The following is a 27,428-nucleotide window of genomic DNA, read 5'->3' on the forward strand; positions in this document are numbered from 1 at the left end:
GAATCTGTCAGCCCAACTGCTAACAATTTACACAGGAGGTGGTAACAACAGGATACTGGGGTTATCCTACATTCAGGACATAATGTATTATCATCATAGGAGCATTACGCAGACAGGAACATTCAATCGTAACCTGTTCTGAGTGCAGGTACCTTTTATGCAGGCACTCCACTCAGAGATGTTTTGTTGAATTAGGCATGTCTCCCACTCTTCCACTCCACACTGACACCCACATTATCTTGCAACTAGACTGTGGCTCAAGGTCAATGATTTGAAAATGATCGCAGGAACCAAATTCAAAACTAGGAATGGTTGACTAGTCGATTAGACATTGCTACCCTCGCTAGTCAGTACCAGAAATGCCAGCTGGTTATTACTATTATTTTAATAACGAACACAAACAACACAGGATAGATGTGCTCCTAATGCATGACACAGTTTCCACTATCTGGTATTACTGTAGAAAATCTGTTGAAGTCCAATATGTAAATCTCTCCGATCATAATGCCCAGTGAAATTAATTCCTGAATCTACACGCCTGATTCTCTGATGTCCGCCCTTGAGTCAGTTAATTAAGGCTTTATTTCGACCAAGCTGGAGTTGGGAGTGAATGTAGGAACAGTGGAAAGATGAACCAAGAAGGTTTTGGTGAGTTTTATTTTGTTTCTGTCTGGTTTGTGTGAGGTGTGCTTTGAGATGATAAAATTACTGTTTTTGTAAATGGAGTCTGGTGACTTCGGTGAGCATGATGTAGCAGCTGGCAAAGGTGTTATTAAACAAAAACCTCTTGAACAAAAAGGGATCCTTAGGGATCCGTGATGTTGTTAGACACTTATAATAACAATCTGAGCCTGTCAGTGGCAAAAATGAGCATTTTTAGTGGACGTAAATTGATGGTGTGCAAAAACCCACAGGTATTACACTGCAACCTGCTTTGGCTGCCAACTGCAGTGTTCTTGTTCAAAACTGGACCAATTTGAAAAATTTGTGTCCCCATTAGCAATTTTGACACAAAAACATGGGAAAATAGGGTCCATGAACACAGGTAATATTTTTCCAAATGACTGAAATTTTCCAGGACACGTGGACTGGCATGAGGATGGGCATCGAACCTCTTATTTGGTTACTGAATAATGTGATGAACGGTTTGAAATGGCTCTATTATGCAATGTTTTTTTCCAATAATATTTAACCATATAGACTAATAGTGCTCAATTCAAGACTATTTTCTGAACATTTTTTTATATCCCTAATCAAAACCTTTCACATTCAATTTTACGGAACTAAAAAAGCAAACACACAGTGAAAGAGAAAGAGAAAGAGAGAGACAGGAAATCAACAGGAAAAAATAAGATGGCCATTTTTTCTTCACATCTACATGAAGATTTTACTAAAGCCCATTACAGGTACTCAACAGCCACTTAGTATAATGGATGGATGTGATAATGAACAGATGAATGGACGGCTAGATGAAGTGTAACTTACCTGATCGGCTGCGAGGAGAAAGAATATTAGCAAAAAAATTGTTCACTGGGCTCAGGTCATGACACCATATTGGATCTCTACTCCAACTCAATATATTTTAAGGGCAGAATTTTTATATGGTACTATATAAAAATGATAAACTTCATCTTTAATTTCACCAGAGAGGATGGTAAATTGCATTCTGGGAGCTGAGGTCTCCAGAATGGAGCTGAAGCCCTTTGCCAGCAACTGGACAATAAGCAGATGAGATGGACAATGTATGAGTGCCCCACCTGTCGGTCTTTGGGCCCCACCTGTCCCGTTCGCGAATCAGTGACCTCCTTGTACAGGCTGATGTCCAGGTAATAGCCTGATTCATTAGTGAGGAAGAGGCGGATTGGGATTTGCTTTCCTGTTGGAGTCAGGCGGATGTTAATTTTCAGTTCAGCCTGCAGGACGCGCAGCTTCCACAGGCGGCTGCCGTAACGCATCACCATGGAGCGCACAGACTCTTCAATCTGAAGTTTGTAGAGAAGGATTAGTAAGAAGCATGCTCATTAAGAACAATGTTTGCTGTGATCTGACGGCGAATGATGGTTCCACAAACCTTTGATGGATCCATGATGACTGTGGGAACAAAGTTGAGGAAGATGTGGTTACAGTCAGTCCGTACAGTCGTGTTGTTGAAAGCCACCTCCAGCTCATCCATAGCTTCCAGCAGCAAACGTTCTGCCTCATTGTGAAGGTATTCAAAAGAGGCCTCCTAGTGAAGGAGCAGAAAGAAAGAAAACTGTTAACAGGGGGCAGCTATGGTCAAATAAAAGGACATTGTTTTGGAGACTACAAAACCTCTGAAAACTACCGCCAAGGTTCCTCATCCCACCATTGTCTCACCTTTGTGACCAGATCAGAATGGCGGATGATGGCTCGCACAAAGAAACGGTAGTCCGTAACCTCTGTGCCCACCTCCACACGGGCTGCACCCAGGTACAGATGCATCTTGTGGTTGGCGCATGGGATGGCAGTTAGGGCAAAATTGCGCATGCGGTTGAGCTCCAACTGGAAAGCTAGTGCCGGTTCCAAATGACGGTAGATCCTGTCCTCCTCAAACTGTTGAGAGGCCAGCAGGACACAATCAGAAGAGAAACACAACACCACAAAATACTCAATGGACATGTTCAAAGACTTTGTGGGAGAACTTTTTCTTTGAAAGGTAGGCTTTCTTGCCATCTTCTCTTCCATTAACGGTAAGAGTTCAAATTGGCAATTTCAGGAGTGCCGAGTTGATATAAGAGCAGGAAGATGCCTGTGAGCCACACACTGTATTAAGTCAATGAAATCATGGGCGATCTCTGGAAGCTGCTAATGGGTGTCATTTCTCTTAAATGGGAGACATAATTAAAGAGTTCATTACTTTAATGAGTTTTGGTGGTGTTATTGTAGTGAAACTATCAGGGGTAACAGAGAGGAAGAGCCATCACTGATTGTGATAGAGTGAAATTCAGGACCGCCAAGGGGGTGAAAAGTTGTTTCCTACAACCACAACACGGCTCTGAAAGGTCTCCCAGCCAACAGAAAGCCTGTCAATCTGCTTTATGTTGAAAGTTGTGGGTGAATGATGCAGCAACACCTTTCAAACAAGTTGGGACAGGAGCAGCTAAAGACTGGGAAAGTTGTGGAATGCTCCAAAAACACCTGTTTGGCACATTCCACAGGTAAACAGGCTGATTGGTAACAGGTGATAGTATCATGATTGGGTATGAAAGGGGCATCCTGGAAAGGCTCAGTCATTCACAAGCAGGGATGGAGCAAGGTTCACCACTTTGTGGAAGATGGGAACACTTCATAATACCATTGTCGGTAAACACAGTTCATTTGCAAATGACTGCATTCTGTTTTTAATCCATGTTTTACACAAAGTCCTAACTTCGACACATACACCTTTGTAATATAGACACCTACCTTGTCTCTGGCACGGAATGTGAAAAACTTGGGGAATTCTCTCTGTGTGGAAGATAGTGAGACAGAGATAGAAAGACCAACAAGATGTCAGCAATGTCACCATAGCCAAAAAAAAACATGGTTGCAAGCACAGCATTGTTAGGAATACCAAATCAGTTAGACATGCACCAGATATAACCCTAATCACAGCAGGTGACAATAAGCTATTCGAGACTTTGTGTAAATTGCTCCAGCAGTAAGTATGGAGTGTTATGCAGCCATGATCAGGACCTTGTTCTTCATGCAGTGGGCCATACGCTCCTTTACTGCTGTAGTATATTTATCAGGGAATCACTGTGTATTCAGGCAGCAAGCAAGCACAATAATGGTTTTTAGAAATATGTGTGTGTGCGCGTGCTATATATCCATTTTTCCCCAGAGACATTTGATCCTCTGAATGTAGCCCTGTTTGACATTATCAGATGAAGCGTTCCACTTGCCAAAACAATGCCTGAACGATTGGAGATGCTCTCATCAGCTCACAGTCTTCACGGTAACAAGAGAACTGTAATAGTCTATACACTGGAAACCTCCACTGCCATGATTTGACACTGTGATTACATATCATCTCTACAATATAGTGAACTGAAAAAAAAAAAAGAAACATTACAGGAGAATGGTGCAGACCACTAGAAAACACTCCCATGTTACAAGAGCTGCATAATGACGGTGACACCAGTTAGCATGATTAGCTCTCATAAGAGACTGGGGTGCCATGAAAAGAAAAATCAATGCCCATTGTCAAAATGACAGCATCGGCGAAAGAACTGGGTATTTCTCAAAATCTAATCCTGCTCTAAATCCCTGTCATTATCACCATCATCTGAATGCTAGTGGGGGTTCTGCTGATAATGGGTCAACCCTGGAAAGATAAATGCAGCCTCGAGTACTACAGCACAATAGACAATATATGAGGAAACTGCCTTGATTGGAGGTTCAGTTCCTGGTCCTGGGGCTTTAGTGACTAAAAACAAACAAACCACAAGACAAGCAACCCGAGCCTTTATTCGTTCAGAACAATGGCGTGTTGAGGTTTCCCTTATGTACGTCGGTGCAATAGAGTTGAATAAGCTTTCTCTTGAAATCAAGGAGTTGCAGGACAGCACGGCTTGTAAGCAGTCGTTGCTGGATAAAACTCATGGTGGAATATTAAACTGTCTTTAATCTACCTTCTGTGAACTGTCTACTGTGTTTTAAAACAGATGTTGCAAGCGAGTGCCTGGATTTTCAATGTGCACCTCCATAGGGGGGCGCGTTTGAACTGCGATCAACCAAATGCATTGACACTGGTTCAACAAATCAAATCAAAGCGCCACCTGTCCTCATTTGTTTTGTCTTCCTTTACTTACATGAAACCTCTGGTCCACCTCACAGTTGACTTGCTTCCTGAAATCCTGTCATCATAAATGCAGCGAAAGCAAGGCATGCAGAAAGAGACACAGAGACAAACAGGATAATAAGCTGAATTTCAAATGCAAATTACTACAATTAGCACAACAGTCTCATTCTATATAAACAGATAAAAGTATTAGTAATTACAAAAAGATAGACGAAAGACAATTCATTTGTAAAAAAATTGATACATGCTATTCAGAACTGCTGTGTAGGTGACATGCACGGCACCAGATCGTGGAGGCAGATAGTTGACTCAGTAAATATCAATTAAGGGCCCTCACCTTCTGAGCCACAAGGAAAGTCAGCCTACGGATTCCGTGTTCAAACAGCAGGGATTTCTGGGACGGGAAGAAAGCAAAGAGGTCAGGATGAGAGGATCTTCCTGAGACACATCAACCATTTCAGTCTCTCTGCTGAACTCAAGAGAAACAAAGGTCTTGATGCAGACGACTCCCACCTTTGACTGAGTGAACTCTCGGAAGTTGGCTGCCAGGCCGTCGTCGTCGATGTCGCTGTCGGTCTTTATAGCCACGTTCAAGATGTGGATAGGCTCGTCCTGGACGCTCTGGATGACAAAGCAAATATGCAGGATCACTGTAAGGTACGCAGTCATCCAGGTCAATGACCGGCCTGTGACTGTCAGAAGTCTGTTCTTGTCACCTTGCTGTCCTCTTCACCATACAGGACAGGGTTACCTCCCTCTGGGAAGGTCGGACTTGGGGGGGGAGAGTCGGAGAAGCAGCTCAACACGTCGGATATGTTCCTGGAGAGGAGAAAAATCACACATGCCATTGTCAATATTATCTGCGCCTACAGGCTAAATATATTCAAGTTAGGAGCTATTTTTATGCATGGACTGACCTGGTGAACTCTTGGAAGGAGCGGAAAGCGACCATGGCTCCCATGCGCTGACAAGGTGGTGTAAAAGATGTGTCAAGCAGAACGTCACTGACGCTGGCTACATGCACCATGCCGTAGTGGTTTAGGTTGGATGAGAATGACATCCTGGGGTGTCAACAAGGCAAGGCAAGTTTATTTATATAGCACACAGACAGACGGGACTCAAGGTGCTTTATGCAATGAAGTTTAAACAGGTAGAGGGATAGAGGAGCATAAAACGTTTTCCATGAAGAGAGCAATTACAACAGGAGTCTGCTACACCTCGAGATTGAAATTGTGAGAACGTGCCCAATTCACCTTTAAGAACCTTATAACAGTTTGGATCCCTTTGTTTTTCAGCAGTTTCAAAACCAAGTAATAACAGAATTACACCGTTGTATGTGAATTAAAGGGATTTTTGACACCGTTAGTCAAATTAAAATAAAGAAAAACCACCAGAAAGACCCTGTAAATATTCTTTCTTTTTGGGGGGGGTGTGTTAGTCTTTCCATTACAAGAAGCTGTCCCAGAGGTTACACCGACTGAAAGCACTCAAGAGGTTTTGTGTCAAACCTGTCCACAGATTCCAAATCTGAGTCATTTTTCTTCTCAGCATTATCATCCTTAGATTTACTATCTGGTGCTTTAAGGTCCTGGGGTTTAGTTTCCTCTAATTTAGTCTTCATGGCTTTTTCATTGTCCAGGAGTGGAGCAGACATTTTCCTGGCAGGACAGTCACAGGTTTCAGTTCAGGAGCTTTGCACTGGTGTACAACATTTCCCCAACATGTCATTTTGAGTAGTTCACACCACATTACGCCCCGTGTTATTCCAAATCTCCAACATATTGAGGCTCATACGCACAGTAGTTAAGAATATAACACTCGTCCACGAAGACACATACACACACACAGACTCCAAAAATGTTTGACACAGAGGCTGAATGCCAGGGGCCATGCCGGCGTCAGTACAATTAAGAAACATCGCATTTCTCTCAACTCCAGTTGCTAAAATCGGTTTTGTTTTGGAGAATTTTAACAGCACCAAACAATCACCAGATGAATTAATCTTAACACGGATTTCAGCTTTGACCATGCAGCTAGCTAGTCTACAGTCTCTAGTAGTTTATGCAATAAAAAGAATGTTTACAATACCTGTTTAAAGTTGGGATGTTCCCTCTGCAATCAAACAACATTGATTACTAAGTGGTTAGTGGCAGGCACAAGGAGAGGGAGACAGTCAAGGTGTAGCAATGTGTGTATGTATATATACACATTTATATATACACAGTATATAGCACTGATCAATATCTAAATGAAGTAGTGAATGTAAAAATTGAGAATACAGCCCTAAACACACATTTCACCTCCTGACTGCTCCCTTTACAACATGCATCATGAGATAAGGCCCCCTTGTCCTGAGGCATACTCCGACCAAACAGACGGTCATTTCACAGTTTCACGCCGTCTTCAGTTGGCGGTGAAGAGCCAAACATGAAGGTTAATTCAGACACATAAATCACAAGCATGCAGTAAATTGTGTGTGAGACGGCATTCCACCTAACTGCAGAAACAAGCCGAGCCCAACTCAGCAAAGAAAAATAACAAGACTGTCAAGCGGCAGCATGCAAATACACCGAAACGCACACACACTCACACACAGACAAACCTGACAGTCACACAGGTAGGATGCAGAACACTAGTGCAACAGAAATGCCACAGTACTTTGTCTATTACAAGGGTTTTTTTTTTTTTTTAAATGCTGGGCATGTACAAATCCAAAGTTTGGGTATGGTTTCTCTTTGATTTTCAAGTTTTACATAGAATACCAGTTTTTCCAGGACTGACATGAGGCTCTTGAGGCTTTGTTGCTCATGGCACTCAACACGCGTCTGACAAGCCAAGAAAAGTATTTTCACTCTTGCAAAATACCTTCTTTTGCACATGAGGAGCATTTACAGGGAGAACATATGAACAATGACACACAGCTGGGAAGGTGGGAAAGGAAAGGTGGCACCATGGATGACGTAACACTGCTCTCTACAGCGGGCAGCGACTTTAAAAACTGACTCACACATCATCTTATAATAAATATGACACACAAACTAAGTCTTATTTTTCTGTAACCACAGCACAATAATATAATAATAGACATACACACTACATTAAAGCTGTAAGCAAATACTTGCCATCCCTGCCATCAATGGAAAATTCAACATTCACCCCTACTATAAATACTGGTTCCTGTCCACAGTGCCGTTTAAGGGGGGGAGCAGCAGCAAAGATGATGCACAGCGTGTGAGCGTTGCAGCCGTTTTGCGTATGTGATACCTGTTTGGGTGCGAGGTGGGGAGCATGAACTGGAACTCTACTATACATGTGTTGTCCCTCAGCTGTCGATGCTGAACGCTGTTCAGCTCATACGCAATGTATGCTCTGCGAACGTACACCTGTGGTTATTGGAGACAGAGCCATGGAAAATATTATTTTGATGAGCAAATCGTGTGTGTTTTGAATATTCAATGAAATCAAGTCGAGGCAAATCGATTTGTGGATTGAGATCATTGTTCCTCTCACCTCAAGAGCAGCCATCCTGACTACCTGATTGCTGTGGTAGAAGAAGTTGGGCAGCACATCGAAGATGGACGTTTCTGAAAGGATCAGTTTCTGGAAAAAAAAAAAAAAAAAAAAAAAGGATATTTGCTCATCTTCTTCAGAGCGTTGTATAAAGCCACAGCTGCTACTCCTTTGCTGCCTACCTGCAGGTTCTCGATGCAGAACTGGTGTCCATACATATCAATGGCAGAGAGGAAGATGGACTCCACCTGGTTATGCCGTAGCTCATAAGAGGGGAGGTGGGAAGCGATCAACACCTGGGTGGAGAGGAAGGAAGAAAGAGGAAAGGTTAAAGAAAGAGTGCGTAGTTACATCTGGTGGTGACGTTCTCGCCATAGGTCATGATCCCAACCCCCTCATCATATCACGGGAGCATGGTTTGCTTATTCAAACTGTGATTAGTGATACAAGATGCTGGCCCAGACCCCGTATTTAGACCTGTGGAGGCTACCTAGTCTTAGTCTCAGTTTTAATCAGACGAATCAGACACACTGAATGTTGAAGATAGAGTCTTCTCAATGAAATAAAAAACTTGTCAACAAAAATCAGAAGTCTGCATCTAACCTGTCGGGCCCGCAGTGCCACCTTGGCGTTGGTTGTCTTGCTGAGCTGGGTGAGTTCTGTCAAGATCGCCATCAGTTCATCAGTCAGTGTGGGATCACGGCCGCACAGCTGGTCCTAGACACAGGACATAAACATTACATATCATCACAAGATACCTCAATCTCAATAACATATGGAGATTATATAGCAACTTTCTCACTAAGACTGAGGTGTGATACATTTTACATCAGTGTACCCTAAATTAGGCCTTTCATGACTGAAATATGAATATGGATTTGATGAAGGAATCAATATCTTGCAGTCTTGGAGGGGAAGTCTATTTCTATCAGTTATTAATCAAGGTGTTCAAACAGACACTTACAATGAGCATCGTAACCAGCAGGTTCTTCTTGGTCACTTGAGCATGGGAGAAGATATAGTTGAGCACATTGGCCATGTCGCCTTTGTTTTCCTCGCGCAGCGCAAACACACACTTGTCATAATGTCCTGTTAACAAACCAACAGGAAGAGTTCTCATAAGCACCGCACAGCCGCAGAGATGTGGAGAGGTTTATTGTGAAAGAGCCCCACCAAGTGGCCACAATGAGTTAGTGTAGATAAAAAAAGCATACCACATGACAAAGCCACAGCCAAAAACAACCCTTGGAACAAGTAAATAAGTGTGTTGCCAATGTTCCTCACCATTCTGAAACTGGATCTCTACTTTCAGGTACTGTCTGAGCAAGTCCATCACCACTGCCTTCATGTGACCTCGGATGCCACTGCGATACCTGTTGGAGACAAAAGCAGTCTGCTCTGACACAAAGAACAATGCAGCAATGTTTTGATTGGGCACATGGACAGAGAGTAGATCTATCAAAGCGTGGCACAGGAGATCTACCGGCTAGAAAACAGCTAATATAAAGTACATCAATGTGTTGAGAGTATCATACTCACTTCTGTACCAGCTGCACAATGCTCTGTGTGTTCATAAAGAAGACTTCTCTCTCTGACTTCTTGTTGAGAGTAGCGGCATGGCTGTCCAGAATATTTGCAATCTGGAAACAAGGGAGATAAACAACATAAGCGTTTAATCCTAATAGCAGTGAAGACCCATAAGCATTTAATCCCAGTGGCGCTGATGACCCCTATTTGCCCAGAGTGAGACCCTAAATGGGTGTGAAATGTGTGATTAAAACAAAAATGTCAGCGGCATGTGACAACACCGTTTCACTACGACTCACATTAGTGTACTGGCCTCTCTTTGCTCTTCATTAACTATGCATGAATAGAAATATGAATAAATATGAAAGTGCCCAAAATGTTTAACCAGTAAAAACACATCAAATACAGTGTACTGCTTAAATAATTCAGCAAACTGACAGAAGGCAGACATCTTCTCTCATTACAGACTGAACTATAAAAATGACATTTTCTAAACCCAGAATGAACCAAACTGCTATATGCAGTGTTTCCTCTACATTCATTTAGGAGTGGCGGGCCACCATTCCTAAATCCTAGCCGCCGCTCCTTCAAATTTTTTTTTGTTTTTGTTTTTGTTTTTGTTTTTATTGTCGCAAATACACCACCGCCGCATGTCTCCACCTTCACAGCAGAGTCCGACGTTAATTATTCGCAACAACGAGTGACATCACATCAAGCACCCAGGCACCAGGTCAGAGGGTCAGGGGAGTGTCGTCTTGGAAAATAAGGCAGCAACTTACCGGAGAAAAGGTAGCTTAAGATAATTCATTATAGATTTTAGATTTTAGTCGTGTCATGAGTCAACTAATTGATAGCATTAAGCTAATATTTATATGCCATGATGTAACTGCTGACTGCATTTTCAGATGAGCTTGTTCAAATATTTCTCTAAGAAGAGAAAGACAGCTGATCAAGATGACGCTAGTCAGGGATCATTAGCCTTTTACTGACTCATAAATGATGATGGTTAGGTAAAAAATTGTGTCCACACTTGTAATCACATGTGATGTGACAAGTAACATTAGACAGGGAGGAGCAGTGGAACAAAGTGAAGGGGAGCAGAGTACAGCAGGGGGAGAGCCGAGTGAAGGAGCAGGAGAGCAAAGTGATGGTGCAGCCTCTGAGCCTTAGAGCTCTTTTGATTAGATGATTTGATGATTCAGCCTTTAAGCAATTTTCAACAGGCATACACAAATGCTGTGTATGGCATGGTTAGCATGTGTGTGTGCATATGTCGGTGGGTCACCTGCTGGCTGGGAAACTGGCAGAGCACGGAGGTGATGTTGCTCGCATACTGAGCCATCTCCTTCTTGATGGCCTTCTCCACAGCCGGCGGGATGCGTCCTGATACGCTAGTCATGATGTCTTGAAGCTCCAACAACGGCAAAGAGGGATCACGCATGGTTTTCATCAACCTCTCCACCCATTCTTTCAACTAGGACAGACACAGGAGACGGATAATTACGGGACTGCTTACAGTTGGAGGAGCTGATGTCGACGTGCAGGTGCGTATGAATTCCTACCTTAACACTGAAGAAAGGCTCGGGAAGACAGTAGCCATTCATTATGTGAACAAGATGATCCAGTGTGTTGTGAAAGACTCTGTGCAGCTTCTCCCCTCTCAGAGCTACTGCCTGGATAGAAGGCAGAGCCCCTGTGTGCAGCTCCGCCTGCAAGAAACACAAGCATACACATTTTAGAGCACTGATGCGCATGTGCTAATGATTCATAAATAAGCAGAGTCAACCATGTAGTCAGGTGGGAAACAGTGGCAGGCTACCCCATCTAAATGCAGGTTGAAGAAACCTGCAGTTACCCTGAATAATCTCTGTCTCAGAAAGCACACCAAGACATGGAGCTTACAGTTTGTTCTTCTTTAGGCATTGTTGCCTAATCAGCGGTGACACATTTACCTGAAGCGGGCTCCTTCTCCACCATTAACTCGGCTCATTGATTTTCTGACATTAGCTTGCTTCTGATGTTTATACTAACACATCTCTTCAGATAGTTGAGAAATCATCTTAGTTGGCAGCCTCAATTTCCCACCTCATTGATGCTATGACTTCATATCGTGACTTGTCAACTAATAAATGTCTCATTGAGTGCAGGAAGTGGAGTGCATTTTGACATCAGTCAGACGTACGGTACCTGTTGCACTCTGCTTGGATCATCCAGCTGCAGCTTGGCAATGACACAGCCCGGCTCCAGTGCTGCTCCAGCCCTCTTCACATAGTGAATACAACCAGACTCTGCAGCTGTAAGGGTCATTACCATCTTCATCACCTGGGATTAAAAAAAAAAGTTCAAAGTTCCCTTTTATAGAACTCAAACAAAACTCTATCTTTCTTGTGGACAAAATTCACATGACATCCACCTCTATTTCAGCGTAGCACTGGCCGGCAAACACGTGCCCTCCGTCCTCGACTGTGTACTGGATAAGCTTTCCGGCTGAAGGAGATCGCAGCAGCGAAGGGTCGTTCTCCCTTTCAAAAACGCAAGTCTTGTTCCCAATTGTGATGCGATACCTGTAGGGAAAAAAAGATATTTAATTCTAACACAACCAGAGAGTGTCACAGCTACATTAGTAATCAGAATTTCATTCCAAAGCTTTGTTTCCTCTTACCTGTCCACCTCTTCCTTCATGTAGGTAGTGTAGCTGCTTCCATCATAAGACAGCAGAAGACCTCCATCGCTGAGCCGATGGACGTCCACCTCAGCAGACGAGTTGTTCATGATGACCACGTAGGAGTTGGGGGACTGGCGAGTCACTGTCAGGACGTACTTAGTGCCTTCATAGATCAGCTCCACGTCCACGGTGTTGAGTAGCGTGTGTGCTGGCAGCACCTGGCCCCTGATCAGAGAGCAGGGAGAGTCTCATGTTTTCAATTCAAACTCTGCACACTCCTCCTGAATATCGCCTACTTGAAACGGTTCACTATAACATGCCGTATTTTTACCTTTCCAGAGAGTGCAGAAAGTTGGACACACTGTTCCTTAGATTGACATCTGCCACGTGAAGAGCCCCGCTCACAATCCCCAGCATGGTATCAGGACGCTCCGCCTGCACACGACACACATTTCACTTCTTACCCAACAAAACATCAAACGCTCAGTCTTCAATTCAAAGTGCGCGGTGCTGCAAGGTGTTCTCATTCTAGTTTCTCAAAGAGCATCCAGTGGCCACAGCTGGGACACATCTGCATACCTGCATCTTCTCTGAGATAAGCCTGTCCAGCCAGCCGGTGTCGATGCTGTTGTGCTGAAAGCTTTCAGTCTCCAGCAGCTTAATGAGGTATTCCACTGTGGTCCTGAAGTCTCCTCTGATGGACAGCTCCTTCAGAGCCACCACCATGTTGCTAGAAAAAAGATTCAGACACAACTACTTTTGTCAACTGTCTCCCATGTTATACATACATGAGCAATAAATGAATCCAATTCCTTGTGTACTCACGAGATGGCTTCTTCCCGATTCTCTCCCCAAGAGAAACAGTGCCCAAACTGGGAGTCAGCAAACTCATGCAGCCCTCCAGCCGCTGCGACGCTGAAGTAGCCCCACACGTTCTTATTGCTGCGGAAATTCAGCTCTTGCACTGTTCCGGAGCTTGGCTTGAAACCCTGCGGTCACATGCACACACACATTTCATCTCCTCACAAGCTGAACCAAAAATAGCTAATTCTGACATTTAGAGAAGTTTAGGGAAGAACTTTTCGCTGCAAATACTTTGTGCACCGGGTGAGTGAGTGAGGCTTACCTCGTCAGGATTTTCACTGGTGATGCGTGCTGCGATGACGTGGCCCCGAGGGGACGGGGCTGTCGACAGACCCTCAAAGTCAATGGGAGAGTCTCCCCAGGGCTGGACCCCATAAAGCATCCTGATGTCTTTGATCCTTTGTAGAGGGATACCCATAGCAATCTGACAGAACATAGCGGAATTAGTACAACAAAAGTTTAACAATCAGGGTTAACGACACATTACTGCACATATATGGATTGTGAATGTATTGTCTTTGAATAAGTTTTCACAGTATGCTTCTCTCAGTTTATTAAACAACATCTCGCTGAGAGACAGTGAGCTCTGTTGTTGGCCGGAAAAAGATACTCTAGTCCTCTGTGCCAGAGAGTGTGTCACTCCCACAATAACACCCAATCAGCTTGACTGCAAAGCTTTCCCAGCAACACTGCCCTTCAGCTTGACTGCCACTGACCTATTTACACACAATCCTAAACGCTGCAGAACAGACCACATGACCGAGTGCTGCCACAACCACTGGATCTGCTACACCGTTTCTGCATGCTGCCTCCTTCTTTTGCAGTCCGTTACCATGGAAACAAGGGGCCGTCTAGTGCTGAGCGGTGAAGCATGCGAACTTTGTCTGCGACAAGGCAGTCACACGCTCAAATAGTATTGTGTGTGATGTAACAGTGCGTGCTCTCTCTGTCTCCGCAGACGTGTCCGGGTGAGACTGACCTGCAGCTGCGCAGCAGGCAAGTTGACATCAGCCACCATCTCAGTACAGGGGTGTTCCACCTGCAGACGGGGGTTGAGCTCCAGGAAGTAGAAGCTGCCATCCTGGCTGTAGAGGTACTCCACGGTGCCTGCGCTGACGTACCCCACCATTTTAGCCAGCTTCACTGCACACTGAGGAGAGAAAACAACTCAAATCAAGTTCAAATCTAATCAAGGCTCAGTTAAACTGAATTTTCTTAGTTGGCCTTAGATCTCCATTTATCAGCTATATATAATATAAGCCTTTATATTATATATAGCTTTCCATAATTAATATACCCTTTCCATATCCTCAAACACATCAGAAGTGGCTATGGTAGCAGGAGCCTCCTCTATGATCTTCTGGTGCCGTCGCTGCACAGAACAGTCTCGACCAAACAGGGAGATAGCGTTGCCGTACTGGTCAGCCAAGATCTGGACCTCGAGGTGGCGGGCATGCTTGGCTAGCTGCATGACGAAAATAGGTGAGCCTGGAACTTCTGCCTGGACCTGGAGAGCCAAACAGAAAGTCAAGTCTTGCAGTCAGTAAATACACAAAAATATGTTCCCACTGAATCCACTTTGGTACAGCCTGATTTTCCAGTTGAGTCTCAAATAATCCACTAAAACCATCTTCTACGATGTGCTCCAAGTCCTGCATGACGTTGCAAATCGAATTTAGTTTGAGTTTCCTCTTACCTGTCTGAAGAGGTTAGGGAAATCATCAGCACAGTTGACTTTGCGGATGCCTTTTCCTCCACCTCCCTCTGAGGCCTTCACCATCACCGGGTAGCCGACCTTTTCTGCAGCCTGGCAATGGAAACATAAAGCTTTCCAGCACACATGCAACTATGCACACTACAGAAAAGAACAAGCGGCATGCATTTGGAATTATGAACTGTCGACTGTCAGGTGACATGCTCACTTTAAGACCATCCTCTACATCCTGGATGCAGCCAAACTCATATATGTCAGTAGGAACGTTGATGATTCGCTTCTTTTGGTTGCCCTCTGTCCATTCTACTGTCAGGCCTGAGAAAGACAAACAGATAGCTTATTCGCCGTGCATACTTTTCACTGAAACAGTGTGATGCTAATAATACCCTTTTCTGAAATCTCAGGAATCTGACTTAAAACACCAGACAATTATGACACAGACATAATTCCGTTGGAGAAATAATGCTCAAACCAAACATTTATGACATCAAAGCTGCATTTCCAGAGCATGTTAGAGCTCAGCTCGACTCTGCTTGCTCTTTTTCCACTTGTTTGTATACTAAAAGGTGAGCTATACCATCCCTTTGATACCTGACGTATGTGTAGCACAGCTCTTTTGTGAGCATAGCAAGTGTGTGGTCGAGCAAGCGAGAGGCAGAGTGATGGCGAATGCAAGCAGGGCAGATGAAAACGTTAGCTATGAATCTCTCAGTTTAGCAGTATAGAAAGGGGATGCAGCGACGTTATGATGAGCAGCTAAAAATCCAGCCTATGTAGAGAGTTTCATCTGCAGTGGAAAACAAAGTAGAGAAAAGTATGTGGAACAAAAGCCAGTGAAGTGGAATTGAGCCGTATCGTGCAGTAGAAATGCAGCATTCAAGGAAATCCAAGAATTACTGATTGTTGATTAATTAAGAAACACTGCTTTATTTTTTCAAAAGCTGATCATTACCAGCTTCAGCAGCAGACACAAACTGTGACCTACCTGTGCCACTCCAAGGCAGAGTTGGAATGCCAGCTGTCTGAGCCACGATAGACGAGGCAATCTTGTCTCCTAGAGCCCACATAGCCTGACTTGGGGGACCTGAGGAAGGAGCAAGCAAGTAAAAAAAAGAAGAAAGAAAAGCATTTTAGTTGAGTTAACTGTTAAACTGGTAACCCTTTAGCTTACCCTGACCCTTAAAGTGATACATAAAGAAAGAAGCTTCACTCACCCATGAAAGCAATGCCGTGTTTGTGAAGCAGCTCTGGGAGTTTAGGGTTCTCTGAGGCATGACCCCACCCAGCCCACACTGCCTGTAAGGAGCACATGACAACAGGTACTCAATCAATGATTAAATGATCAATTAGTGGAGCTGTGGCCGTTAGTCGATTAGTTGGTAGATCAAAAGAAAATCAACTGCCAACTATTTTGATCATTAATTAATTTTTTCAGTCATTTCAGTCTATTAACCACTGTGGCAAAACTGTAGATACATTAAGCATGTGGTGGTACCTGAACAGGTATGCGTTTAGCAATGTCCAGAATGAGCTCCACATTGGCATAGTTGTTGTTGTTAGTCCCTCCTGGCACAGGTACGTAATGATCTGCCATTTTGATGTACTCTGTAAAAGACAGAGAGACAATTTTGCTGCAGTCACACCTACAATATTCCCCACTGGAGACCCGTCTTCTGAGTTAGCTAAGATGTTTGCATGAATTGTCCGATAATTCATCCGTACCTGTTCAGAATCAGATCATGCTCAAGCTTACCTGCGTTGGCCTTCAGGTCCTCTGGGGTCACCATTACGACAAAGCGGATCGCCCTTTCATTGCGAAACATCTCATAGGCCCAGCGGCGGATAGAGCGCATGCATTTGACCGCTGCAATGCCATTGTTGGCAATAAGCACCTGTAGAAGCAAAATAAAGTTACAAATGCTGTTTTTTTTTTGCTCACATAAGTTAAAGCGCTCATGCGGCATGATGCATTCCGAAGACGAGGGAGCTCAATGAAAATCATCACCTTCTCAATAACCTTGTTGCCACCAAAGCGGGTGACAAATTCGGCCGGAGAAGCCACGGTGAAGTCCCTCTGGAGATCAATACGCCTGCGATCTCTGCCTTGCTTCACCAGGTGCAGCCCTGACATGCTTGGCCTGTTTTAAGAAATACAAAGAATGCACACGATGCATAACACCTCTAGATCTGGGAACAGTGCTGTATGAGGTCGCTATGCTGACAACAAGCTGTAGTTTTCAATTCTGCAAGTCTTTCGGCAGTAGCTTTAAAGACGGTTTATGTTTACAGGCCAGAAGATAAAAAGACACTGATATCCGCTCATGCTGATAACACACTGATTCATCTCAGAAACAGAGGATTTGACTACTGTCTCTTATCTTAAATTTTACAGCTCCCCCTTAATCTCTGAGTACATGTTAAAGAGGAAAACGTATTAAGGATAGGTATGATTTGGGAATTACTGTCGGATCTGCAAAAGGTAAGAGGTCAACACTGTTATCTTGAAGGAGAAAACCCTCTGCTTATACTATAACCAGCGACAGAGAAGAACATATTGGGCAGATGCAACAGGACAGCCACTTTAGAGTCCTCAAACATGTTTACATGCTTGGGCATGCGCCTCAGACACACTTGCAGAGCTTTCTGAATTAAGCTCCACCCCATAGGGAAGCTATAGGAGGAATGGGTAGTTCAGAGGGAGGGATATGACTATCAGCTGGAGGGCGTGGCAGTGCCTGGGCTCGTTTGGCTGGCTGGCGTCTGTGGCCTGATACTGCATTATTGCATCACTGTAGGGGTAACCGGCATGAGGCAAATGAGTCCCTTCTGAATAAAGACTCTGCTTTCAATCCAGCTGTGGAGCTGCAAGAATTTGTTCTATCCAATGAGAGAGACAATTGGGGGGGGTGGAGGGCACAAACACCCCCCCATCCAGTACATCCAGTTTTTAAAGCGCCATCCCAGTTTCATACAGTTTTTCTTTCGTCCTCTTTGTCCTTGTGAAACCGATCACAACAAAACCAGACTGGACAAAGCAATTATTGACAGCTAGAGGATCCTGATGTCTACATAGATGATGCTGTTGTAAAAAAAGAAGTCCATAGTTATGGAGGAATCTTATTTGAAGAAACCCAAATCTTCTGTGAGGCTTCAGGGGGAAATAGGATTTACAAGCCCCCATCTATGATAGTGGCAGTGAAATGAGGGGGTCTATGGAACCCAGTGAAAACCTGGAGCTGACAGAGAGACTAAAAACTCCTGCAAGCTTTAAACTACGCTCCGTCTGTACTGAATAGCTCCTTTTGACTGTCAAATTAAGAGTTTCTGTGTGTGAATATTTCCTACACCAGCATTCTGAAGTGTATTCCTACGTTCCAGGCCTACGTCACAGACTCAGGGCACAGAGAAACCCTTCAGCAGTGTGCAGCTGGTGAAACCACATTTTTCACATTATGCTGTTAAAAGGGCTACAAGGCGAAGGAGGAGTGCACAGTCTGCACAGAGCGTGCTCATTCTGGACCTCAGACCAGTCTCAAAAAGACAGGATTGTAAATTACAGGTTCCCTATTCGTATGTCAGACTTCTATGCTTTAGAGCCACCAAGAAATAATGTAATTCAAGGCTGCTAAATGTTAAGTTGTCATAATATGTTAATTCAATGCATCACTATGTGTGCAGAAGCTACCGAAGAACTTATTAAATATTCTATGTAGCTTCCTCAACATTGCTAATAGGAATTGGTCTGCTTTCCCGAGAAAAAAGCTTTCAAATACCTGATCAATCATCATCAAATCATCAGAGAAAAAAAAAATCTATGTCCAAACATATAATTAATATCATAATCAGAACATTCAGCAAAAAAAAAAAAAAAACAATGTAAATGGACACTGAGAGACTAGAGGAGATACAGACAGACCAAGTTTGGATTCCTAACCTTAGATTGTGGCTGGGGCCATCAATGTGGTCAAATCCGATTTCATAGGTGCTGTCTGAGCTACAGGAGGACGGCGACAAGGACCGAGGCTCCTTCTCCTCCAGCTGCAAGTCAGGCTTCCCTTGGATCTCATCCTCCGAGTTCTCCTCTGACACTGATCCCACCATAAAGTGAGAGTGCAACGCTGCAACAGCAGGGTTCTTCTTAGCAGCACCATCCTGCTGTGCCATGGCTGGACGACACGAACAGGCTGCGAATACTGGCAAGGAATAAAAGAGCGGCGGCGACAGTTATAAAGGAGACACAGAGTCCAAATATCAGGGTACAGTGTGACACAAGATTGACTTGGCTGGCATGTGATGCTGTTTGTCATATTGCAAAAGTGGGTGACATGAACTTAAGTATCTTGATAAAGCAGCTGATATTGCAACACGTGGACTCACACTGGGAGCATCAGTACAGTGTGTGCAGGCTGTGGAAAAAGTACCATTACTAGACAACCCATCACAGGTCAAAATGGATGAAATAATATTTGCATGCAATGCCAGTCATACTGTTATCAGCATTCATACATCCAGAAGAATGTGCAGGCCATAATAATTGCAACCTCATGAAACAACACTTCCTATATGAAAAGCAGTTTCACTCTCTATATATGTATAATTCCTGCCTATTGCATGTCAGATCCACCTCAAGTGTGCCTGCCAATTCAAACCAATGCACACAAAAAAACACTTTACAATGCAATGATTGAGGCAATTGTGTGACAACAGCTATAGACTGCATGCACTCATTTAAGAGATGAGTTTACTGAGGAGACTAACGTTAGCTGCTCTAGTATTGGACTTGCCTTTCTTCATTAAACAGCTTTTGTACACTATCAATTAACACCGCCCTATGGGAACAGTAACGTCTTGGCATGGCTACAGCTACATTTCTCCACCAGCTCAAGCAAAAGAGAAAAAGAGGACTCCCAGGTAAGGCACACCTTACCTATCGATAGCTGCTTGCGAGACCAGAAAAACAAGCCGAGCACTGCTGCCAGACACACCGCAAACGTAAGCCATGGGAACATCACAAAATGATAACTGTTACCGACGCCTACATTTAGCTTGTTAGCAGACTGAAACTTCTGCCATAAAACACCTTATTAAATGACAAAACTGGTGAACTAGCTTCCTGACTCGACAGCAGCAACAGATAAGCTGAGGCACTGGTGCTAATAACGAGGGCTAATAACGTTAGCTAGCTTAACGCTGGTAGCTAATATATCGCCACAGTAACGGCGCTAATACAGTACGCTGAGCGCACTGCAGGTGTACTGTACTGCCAAGTGGTCGAAATCTCATGAACGCAACTAATGACAAACAGACTTGTGTAACATAATCTGAGATAAACATCTAGGCTCGCGACTCACCGGTGGAGATAAACCGAAACGTAATCCTGAAAAAAAGTTGAGCCCAAGAGATCGATGAATTAATTGTGCCTATCAGACATCTCTGGTTCCAGTGATGATGAAAAAAAATCACATCATGATGAGGTCACAGAGCTCCGACAGACGCTTAAACAGCAGAGAGTGGGGTGATGTGATGATGCGCACGCAGGTTACTCCTGGACGTTGACCTCTGACCGCGCTTCCGCTATAGAAATAGATTAGATAGAAAAGACTCCACACGCTCGCCTGTACACCGAAGACGGCTGCAGCACTGTGAGAAATAAAATAAATATAGTTTACTTATAGTATATCATATCATGCGTAATAGATAATTGTGTATAATAGGACATTAAATACTTATTTTATAAAGAAACAAAGCGGAGTTGCAAGTATAAAACAACAATATCAATATATGCTACTAGAAAACCTCGTTTTGAGTCAGTCCCGTTTTAAAAACAATACTTCACTTTTATTTATTTTTGTTTGTTTGTTTCATTTTTCTTCTTCCTCCGTGAGTGTCCTCATGACTTTTGTTTTTGTGATAGTTGTGACTTGGTTGCTGTAAGAATTTCCGATTGGCATTAATAAGCTTCTTTATCTATAGCCATCTTATTTTCAAACAATGCCCCTCATTATAAAAGCAGTCTACTCTGTTGAGGCGAATAATGTTAAGGCTTTCATAGCAACATCATCAGTTGTACACCTTGCTTGTGCTAGCAGAGAGGGAATACTTCTTATCTATTTCATCTGGATCTAGGAACGTGTCTGTCGAAGAGAACCAATCAGATTCCAAAACGATTTATGTGGGCGGGCTTTGTAGGATATAGAGGGGCGGTTCCTGGAGAATGAGGCCCGGCTTCAAGCTGCACGTGCGATCTGTAGCATGATGGTGGTGATGTCTGGAACAAGGACCGATAGTTCACGTGTGTTTCGAGAAAAAACGTTTCGTGGTTTCAGGTCCCAAGTGTTATCCTAAAGGGACGTTTGAAGGCAATGGCAAACAAACTCATCTTAAATGATATGTAACGACACGACCGCTGTTACAATTACAAAACCACTTCTTCAAATTGTGCCTGCCAAAGATCAGTAGTGGAATGAGATGGATCCCCAACGTAAAAAAAAAAAAAAAGACGTCTAGTCGTTTGTACTTATTGCCCACGCTCAGTTTTCATCATTGTATATAGGCTTTCTAGTGTTGTAGCTGTCGTATTTATGTCTTCTACCCGTGCTGTTTCTTGTATGTGTGCCCAGAGTTATGTGTTCCCATTTTTTTTTTTTTTTTTTTTTTTTTTTTTTGACATTTAAGACAAATGCGTAACATTCTCAAAGAGAAACTACTAATGGGGAAAAACAAAGAATTATCTGCACACTGAACAGTTTTGAAGCCCCATAGGAAGTATGATTTATATGCATCATTGTGGCCTTTGAGGACGTCTTGTGGGTGTTGCACAGGTATTGTGAGGCTTGTATAGTGTAGCCAGAACGGAAAAAAAAAACATCCAATCAGCTGATTGAATGCACATGTTTGCCACAGGTGCAATGATTCTCAACTGATGATCAAATAGAAAGTGAAAATACTCCTGCACACAGAAATAGCCTCTGTGTAATTTGTCAGTGTTTTGTTCTGAAAAGTTGTGAGAGTTACCCAAACTAGACATCTGTCCCATGGCAAAAGAGCTGAACATTAATTCCTAGTGTTTTAACTGTCTTGTATAATGGCTTGTCTTTTCAATTGATAGTCAGATGTGAAGTCTAACATTTTCAGTCACTCGTAAAGATAAAAGGAGTGCATGATATAAATTGAAAAACATGGATGCCTCACACACATCTTCAACCCGGCACCACAGAGGATCTATACAGTCACCACAGCTTCAAGGTGGGCACCCAAGACTAGTGTCTCCCATTCAGTATCTGAACATATGTGATGTGTGGTCACAATCTCCCCCTTGTTTCCTGAATTGTGGCATTGAATACTGTCCAGAAATTCTCTTAAGACGTTACTGAGATATTGCGTTCATGAAAATGCGGCAGACAGACAACCCAAAAACATAATGCCTCTGGCCATTATGTGGTATGGAGGTGTAATAGAAAGACATAAAACACAAAAACGTGGACAGTATTTCAACTATAAAATGTAAAAGTAAACACATTTAGTCAATATTAACAGATTTGGCCAGTGCAAATAGTAAAGAGCAAACACTTCTGAGGTCCCCAAAACAGACACTGTCCTCCCGACTGCATCTTGAGATCCTTTCCTTGAAGATCAATGTTGCATTACAGTAAGAAATTTCACGAGAGTATTTGCCACCGACAGCAATAAAGTCATAATCCATATCATAAACTGTGAATATTTAAATCTTGAGAAATAATCTCTCAGTGCAAGTATTTCCGATCAAAACAATCTGTAACTTGTACTGTACATGTTATCAAAAATGCAGTGTAACTGCAACTGTGATCCACTAGATGGCTTCAGAGTCCATTTGTTTGCCATCGGTGAGTGCAGTAAATTTTGGGCAAAGAGATCAAATCCTCTAGACAAGCAACATTTTTTGTTGAAAGTGTCCTTGTGGATTCTGTGGTTCATTTAAATTAAAAGACTATGTTTTGTTTGTTTTTTCTTTCTTTGAGGTATGTTTGTCCTTTTTGTTTTAGAGGTGGAGAGACATGGTCTTCTATATTTCATTTATTTGGATCTTGGAGCTAACAGCAAGAGAACTGAGATATTCAGTGCTTTATAAAACATACCTACATATATATTTAAAGGGAGGGATAAAATTGTGTTTTATATAAATAGTAATATTGCATTACAGTAACAAATTTGACATGAGAATATTTGCTACTGACAGCAATAAAGTCTGAATGAATCTATCTATCCTATTGGTAATTTGTTTTGGGGTGTACTGAGAATATCCATAATTCAACTAAACAGACAGAGGAAGTTCTTACTGATCACCATCAAACCTTTCACTGCACTATGGAGAGAAAATAATTCAGAGCAGTTAGGACACGTTGATTTCTCTGACTCCTCTTTTAAAAACCTCAGAGAGAGGAAAGAAAGCAGGGTAGCTACATCAGGATTCCCATGAAAATCTAGTCATTGGGAAATATGGCAACTATCTGCCATCATTGCCAATTATTTCAGGATTCAAACATGTTCAGTGGACACAAACGCTCTGTTACTCATCCAGCAACTTATAGGACTGTTACTAATGTTCATTGTACAAACGTTTGATTAGGAATGATGCATTTCCTGTCACAACTTCATGTTGCAGTGGAAAGGCAATGTGGAGCAGGGAGCATTGTTTCTTATCTTATTTTCCTTTTTTTTTTATATCCTTGTTAATGTCATGGCCGTGTCATGGGGATTCCCCAGAGTTCCAGTGGGTCTCCTCCAACTGGAAACCAGGACTGGGATTCGGGTCAAATGTGACGCTCACATGTGATTTGAAAGGCCTGATGGGATTTGGTGGTATTTCTTTGTTCTCTTTCCTGAGGTTATTATTACCAGGCTTTAAATTGTAATTGTAGGCATGTCTTTGTTCAGCCATGCAGTGAGATCCCAGCATCACACTGGAAAGAACGCAACCAATTGTGACACAAGAGTGGATTGGGTAAATTCAATCTAGTGTCCCAGCTGAAAGAACATATCAAATTGTGATGTCATCCAATGTCTAGGAAAACATCTAATTATGATATCAAAGTGGAAAGAACACAACCAGTTGTGTTGTTACATTGGCAATGGAAGCAACACAACCAATTCTAATGTCAGAGCTGAAAGAACACATTGAAGTAAGATGAAGGAACACATTTAACTGTGATGTCTCAGTGGAAAGAATGCATCCTATTCTTCTTCTTGATAGAACACATCCAAATGTCACATCACAGCATCAGCGGATCTAGGGGCGGGGCCACTGAACTCTGATTGGCCCCTGAAATGCCCCTGTCCTGTCACTCATCTCTTGACTCTTCACAAATGAGTAAATATCACAAACTGTGGCACCTCAAATAGCTTTTTGTAACCATGGTGATACTGCATTTACCATACGGGAGGGAAGGTAATAACGCCAACGCTACGTTTATGTTTATAGGTGATTTGCTCTTCTTCTACTTGTCTTCTGTTTCCCCCCATTACATCTTCCGGAAACGTATAGAGAAGGGCATCTGACTCTCAGTCATCCCAGTCAACTCTGCCTAGAGAAGAGGAATATGGATGGGTGAGGCATGGATGTTGTTGACAGGAGAAGAGCTTTCTGTGCCTTTTGCAGCTCGAGGCCTTCTTTCCCTCCAACTCCCGACAACTCTCCAGCACTGCAGGGACAAGTTTTCCGCTGTCTGCAAAACTTTACAGTTGACCTCCTTGCCACATTTTTGAGCCAGTGGAGATGTTCTTTCAGTGTAAGGTTGTGCTCAGCGGAGGAGAAATTGGACACAATAGAGATTTGAGAGGAGCCCAGCACAGGAATGGGGCTTTCAGATCAATTGTTCTCCTGGGACACCACCTGACTTTTTTGCACCAGCAGCTGCAATGAAAAAGGAACTGTTTTGCTGTGCCATGATTTTGTCACGACTGTACAAAGAGATTCATCATATGATATTTAAAATATGACCCACAGATTTAACTTTTAAGAGGTACAGTATCATTGAACTGATCTCATTGGTTTTATGCAGAAAACTGTATGACCCATGTATGTATTAACCCTGCTGCATCGACTGTGATAATGTAACAGGATGAACTCTGGCCTCTATCCAAGAGTATATATAGTGTGAAGTTTTTGTGCATACTCACTGCATGCAGCTGTCTACATTTGTTTGCATGAGTGGACCATGGCCCGTGTATATCCACAAGTGGCTTGGTTTTTTGTCACAACCTTCTCATGCCTTCCAGTCTATAGCAGAAATTTTCAGGGGGTCATGTTTGTCCCTCGACAACTTTACCCTGTCAGCTCTCATATGTGTGAACCACTGTTAGTTCACTTAGAGTGAACGGTGTCAAGGAGCTTGTAAAGCTTAGATAAAATAGGCAGTATGTCCTTGTGTTTTATTCCATATGTATGAGAGGCTGACTGGAGCTGCTTTGCATTTCATTATATCTCCTCTTAATGTTCAGATAATGTGTTCATCTTAGGCTGCTCAGCTCCTCTTTGTCCACCCTATATGCATGAATGCATACATAATCTGTATGTCAGCTAACCTATGTGGGAAAGTCTTAAACTATCCAAGAAATCCTTCAAAACATTTTATATTGACTGTATGAGTCAATATGTCCTTTATGCATTCCAGAATTTTTTTTTTGGTGCAGCTTCAGAAGATGTAGGGGATTAGCAGCTCAAGTGTAGCTGTCACAGGCAGAGATGTTTTGGGAGTTGCTGCAGCAAGCAGTGAGCTGCACTCATGCATGCAGAATGAAGTGCACAGGACAGCAGACTGGCTCACTCACCTTTATTGCTCAGCCACCATCGCTTTGGCCAAGGGCATGGCAGCAGCAGCTGTTGCACGGCACCACTTTAGTTTGCCACGGTGGAGCTTCAACAAGCATACACAACAAAAATGCAAGGAAAATGTAATACTTCAGTGTCATGTTTATTTAATTTGCCAGTTCAAAAAGTATTGTCATTATTGGTTCCTAGAGAGAGAGGTGGAGCAGCAAGGCCATGATGTAGTCTCAGATTGCTATCCAAAACCATTGTTCCATTCATTCATTCATTAAGCCCATATCTGTATTTGCCTCACAATGCTTTCAACGTGAGACAAGAGAGTCATGTGGTTAAAACGACAGTTTAGTCCAATTCTTGAGGCATCTGTAACACATTTATGTGTCCATGTATTGACTTTGATCTCTGATGGTTTTTCACTTAAAATAATGGTACAAATGATGACAGCTCCAGTATTTTTCAGATTTGTATCATATTTTCAAGGATTTGCCTTAATTTTGGTCTTGGCTTTAAACAACAGCTGGGAGTGACCAGTTCTAAAGTCTAAGAGCAGTGTTGAACACAGCAGGTAGGCAAATTTTAGGCATTTTCTACAGCACAGATCAGAGGGTGACATGAGAGTGGGTTTTCACTCCTGTCCCGTCCCACTCCCACAAAAAATACTAGTGTCCCAGGGTAATATATGATGCTACTGTTGAATTAGAGAACACCATTAGGCTTCAACTGCATTAAAGGAATGTCAATCCAACAACATCACATCATGCCACCAACGCCTGATGTCCAAACAAACAAACAAAATTTGACTTGTTTAGACAGATTTTGCAGCCTGTGCATATCACTGATTATCAGGTCTAAATATTCAACTGCCTTCTTCTGTGTAACCTCAGTAGGATTAACCAGAAAAGAGGACAAAACACAGGCAGTTCAATTCAAAGGACCAACACTCAATAAAAAGACCTACGGACACAGCAGCAGGTGAAAGTAGCAAATCGGAAATAGTCATGAACAGCAGAAAGTCCGCACAGACATCACTGAAGGAAGAAGATCCTCAGCAGAGTAGCAAATGTAGGAGTCACTGCTGGAGGATCCACAGTGAGCATATTGGCATTTAGCCTTTGGCTAAACTCACCATGCACCTGATGGTCCCAGAAAGGCATGTTTGATTTGTGCCTCTTAGTGTCCTTATCAGCTGGTGGATTAAATCAGTGATTGATTCAGGTAGATGTGACCTTTTTAAATATGCCGAGCTGCAATGATGACTATTAAAGTGTTTTAAATCAAAGCTCTCACTTACATTAGAACTGTATATATTAATGGATAAAAAGTGAACAAGCCTGTTGTTATGACTCCTGTCCCGACCGCTCCCGTTGACTTTTTGCCTGTCCTGTCCCAGTCATGTGATGAACAGTGAAACTGTCAATGTGTAATGTAAGAACAAGGATATTTCCATATTGTAGAAACATATTAAAATAACTGCACAAAATGTGAACAACATCTTTATTTAAATTGTGAAAAAAATGCAAAAACAATTTACCTGAATAAA

At 42.8% G+C, this 27,428-nt stretch overlaps 1 protein-coding gene across 6 annotated transcripts in view; it reads right to left on the bottom strand.

Moving 5' to 3' along the window:
- acaca (acetyl-CoA carboxylase alpha) overlaps window positions 1-20,574 on the bottom strand; it is a 31,609-nt gene extending 11,035 nt beyond the window's left edge. Inside the window, exons 1-38 of one of the 6 annotated variants that reach the window (XM_076749776.1) lie at window positions 20,436-20,574; window positions 19,019-19,277; window positions 17,090-17,222; window positions 16,838-16,976; window positions 16,580-16,689; window positions 16,299-16,380; window positions 16,070-16,168; window positions 15,293-15,399; window positions 15,067-15,177; window positions 14,668-14,877; window positions 14,350-14,520; window positions 13,633-13,794; window positions 13,332-13,495; window positions 13,086-13,236; window positions 12,838-12,941; window positions 12,504-12,731; window positions 12,255-12,405; window positions 12,029-12,163; window positions 11,404-11,550; window positions 11,127-11,315; window positions 9,854-9,954; window positions 9,599-9,687; window positions 9,279-9,403; window positions 8,918-9,031; window positions 8,497-8,610; window positions 8,315-8,404; window positions 8,069-8,187; window positions 6,893-6,916; window positions 6,313-6,462; window positions 5,722-5,865; window positions 5,521-5,623; window positions 5,318-5,425; window positions 5,142-5,198; window positions 4,815-4,859; window positions 3,427-3,468; window positions 2,359-2,574; window positions 2,072-2,227; window positions 1,758-1,982 (exon numbers count right to left, since the gene is read on the bottom strand). In XM_076749776.1, the coding sequence (XP_076605891.1) occupies window positions 1,758-1,982; window positions 2,072-2,227; window positions 2,359-2,574; window positions 3,427-3,468; window positions 4,815-4,859; window positions 5,142-5,198; window positions 5,318-5,425; window positions 5,521-5,623; window positions 5,722-5,865; window positions 6,313-6,462; window positions 6,893-6,916; window positions 8,069-8,187; window positions 8,315-8,404; window positions 8,497-8,610; window positions 8,918-9,031; window positions 9,279-9,403; window positions 9,599-9,687; window positions 9,854-9,954; window positions 11,127-11,315; window positions 11,404-11,550; window positions 12,029-12,163; window positions 12,255-12,405; window positions 12,504-12,731; window positions 12,838-12,941; window positions 13,086-13,236; window positions 13,332-13,495; window positions 13,633-13,794; window positions 14,350-14,520; window positions 14,668-14,877; window positions 15,067-15,177; window positions 15,293-15,399; window positions 16,070-16,168; window positions 16,299-16,380; window positions 16,580-16,689; window positions 16,838-16,976; window positions 17,090-17,222; window positions 19,019-19,248 (4,845 nt within the window). In that variant the 5' untranslated portion in view covers window positions 19,249-19,277; window positions 20,436-20,574. Of the gene's footprint in view, window positions 1-1,757; window positions 1,983-2,071; window positions 2,228-2,358; window positions 2,575-3,426; window positions 3,469-4,814; window positions 4,860-5,141; window positions 5,199-5,317; window positions 5,426-5,520; window positions 5,624-5,721; window positions 5,866-6,136; window positions 6,463-6,892; window positions 6,917-8,068; window positions 8,188-8,314; window positions 8,405-8,496; window positions 8,611-8,917; window positions 9,032-9,278; window positions 9,404-9,598; window positions 9,688-9,853; window positions 9,955-11,126; window positions 11,316-11,403; window positions 11,551-12,028; window positions 12,164-12,254; window positions 12,406-12,503; window positions 12,732-12,837; window positions 12,942-13,085; window positions 13,237-13,331; window positions 13,496-13,632; window positions 13,795-14,349; window positions 14,521-14,667; window positions 14,878-15,066; window positions 15,178-15,292; window positions 15,400-16,069; window positions 16,169-16,298; window positions 16,381-16,579; window positions 16,690-16,837; window positions 16,977-17,089; window positions 17,223-19,018; window positions 19,278-20,011; window positions 20,075-20,435 lie in introns of those variants that run through there. The other 5 variants (XM_076749777.1, XM_076749779.1, XM_076749778.1 and 2 more) reach the window with 5 other exon arrangements.
- Between the last annotated feature and the right edge of the window lie 6,854 nt (window positions 20,575-27,428).

The sequence above is a fragment of the Chaetodon auriga genome, chromosome 15, assembly GCF_051107435.1.
Source record: "Chaetodon auriga isolate fChaAug3 chromosome 15, fChaAug3.hap1, whole genome shotgun sequence".
Lineage (NCBI taxonomy): Eukaryota > Metazoa > Chordata > Actinopteri > Chaetodontiformes > Chaetodontidae > Chaetodon > Chaetodon auriga.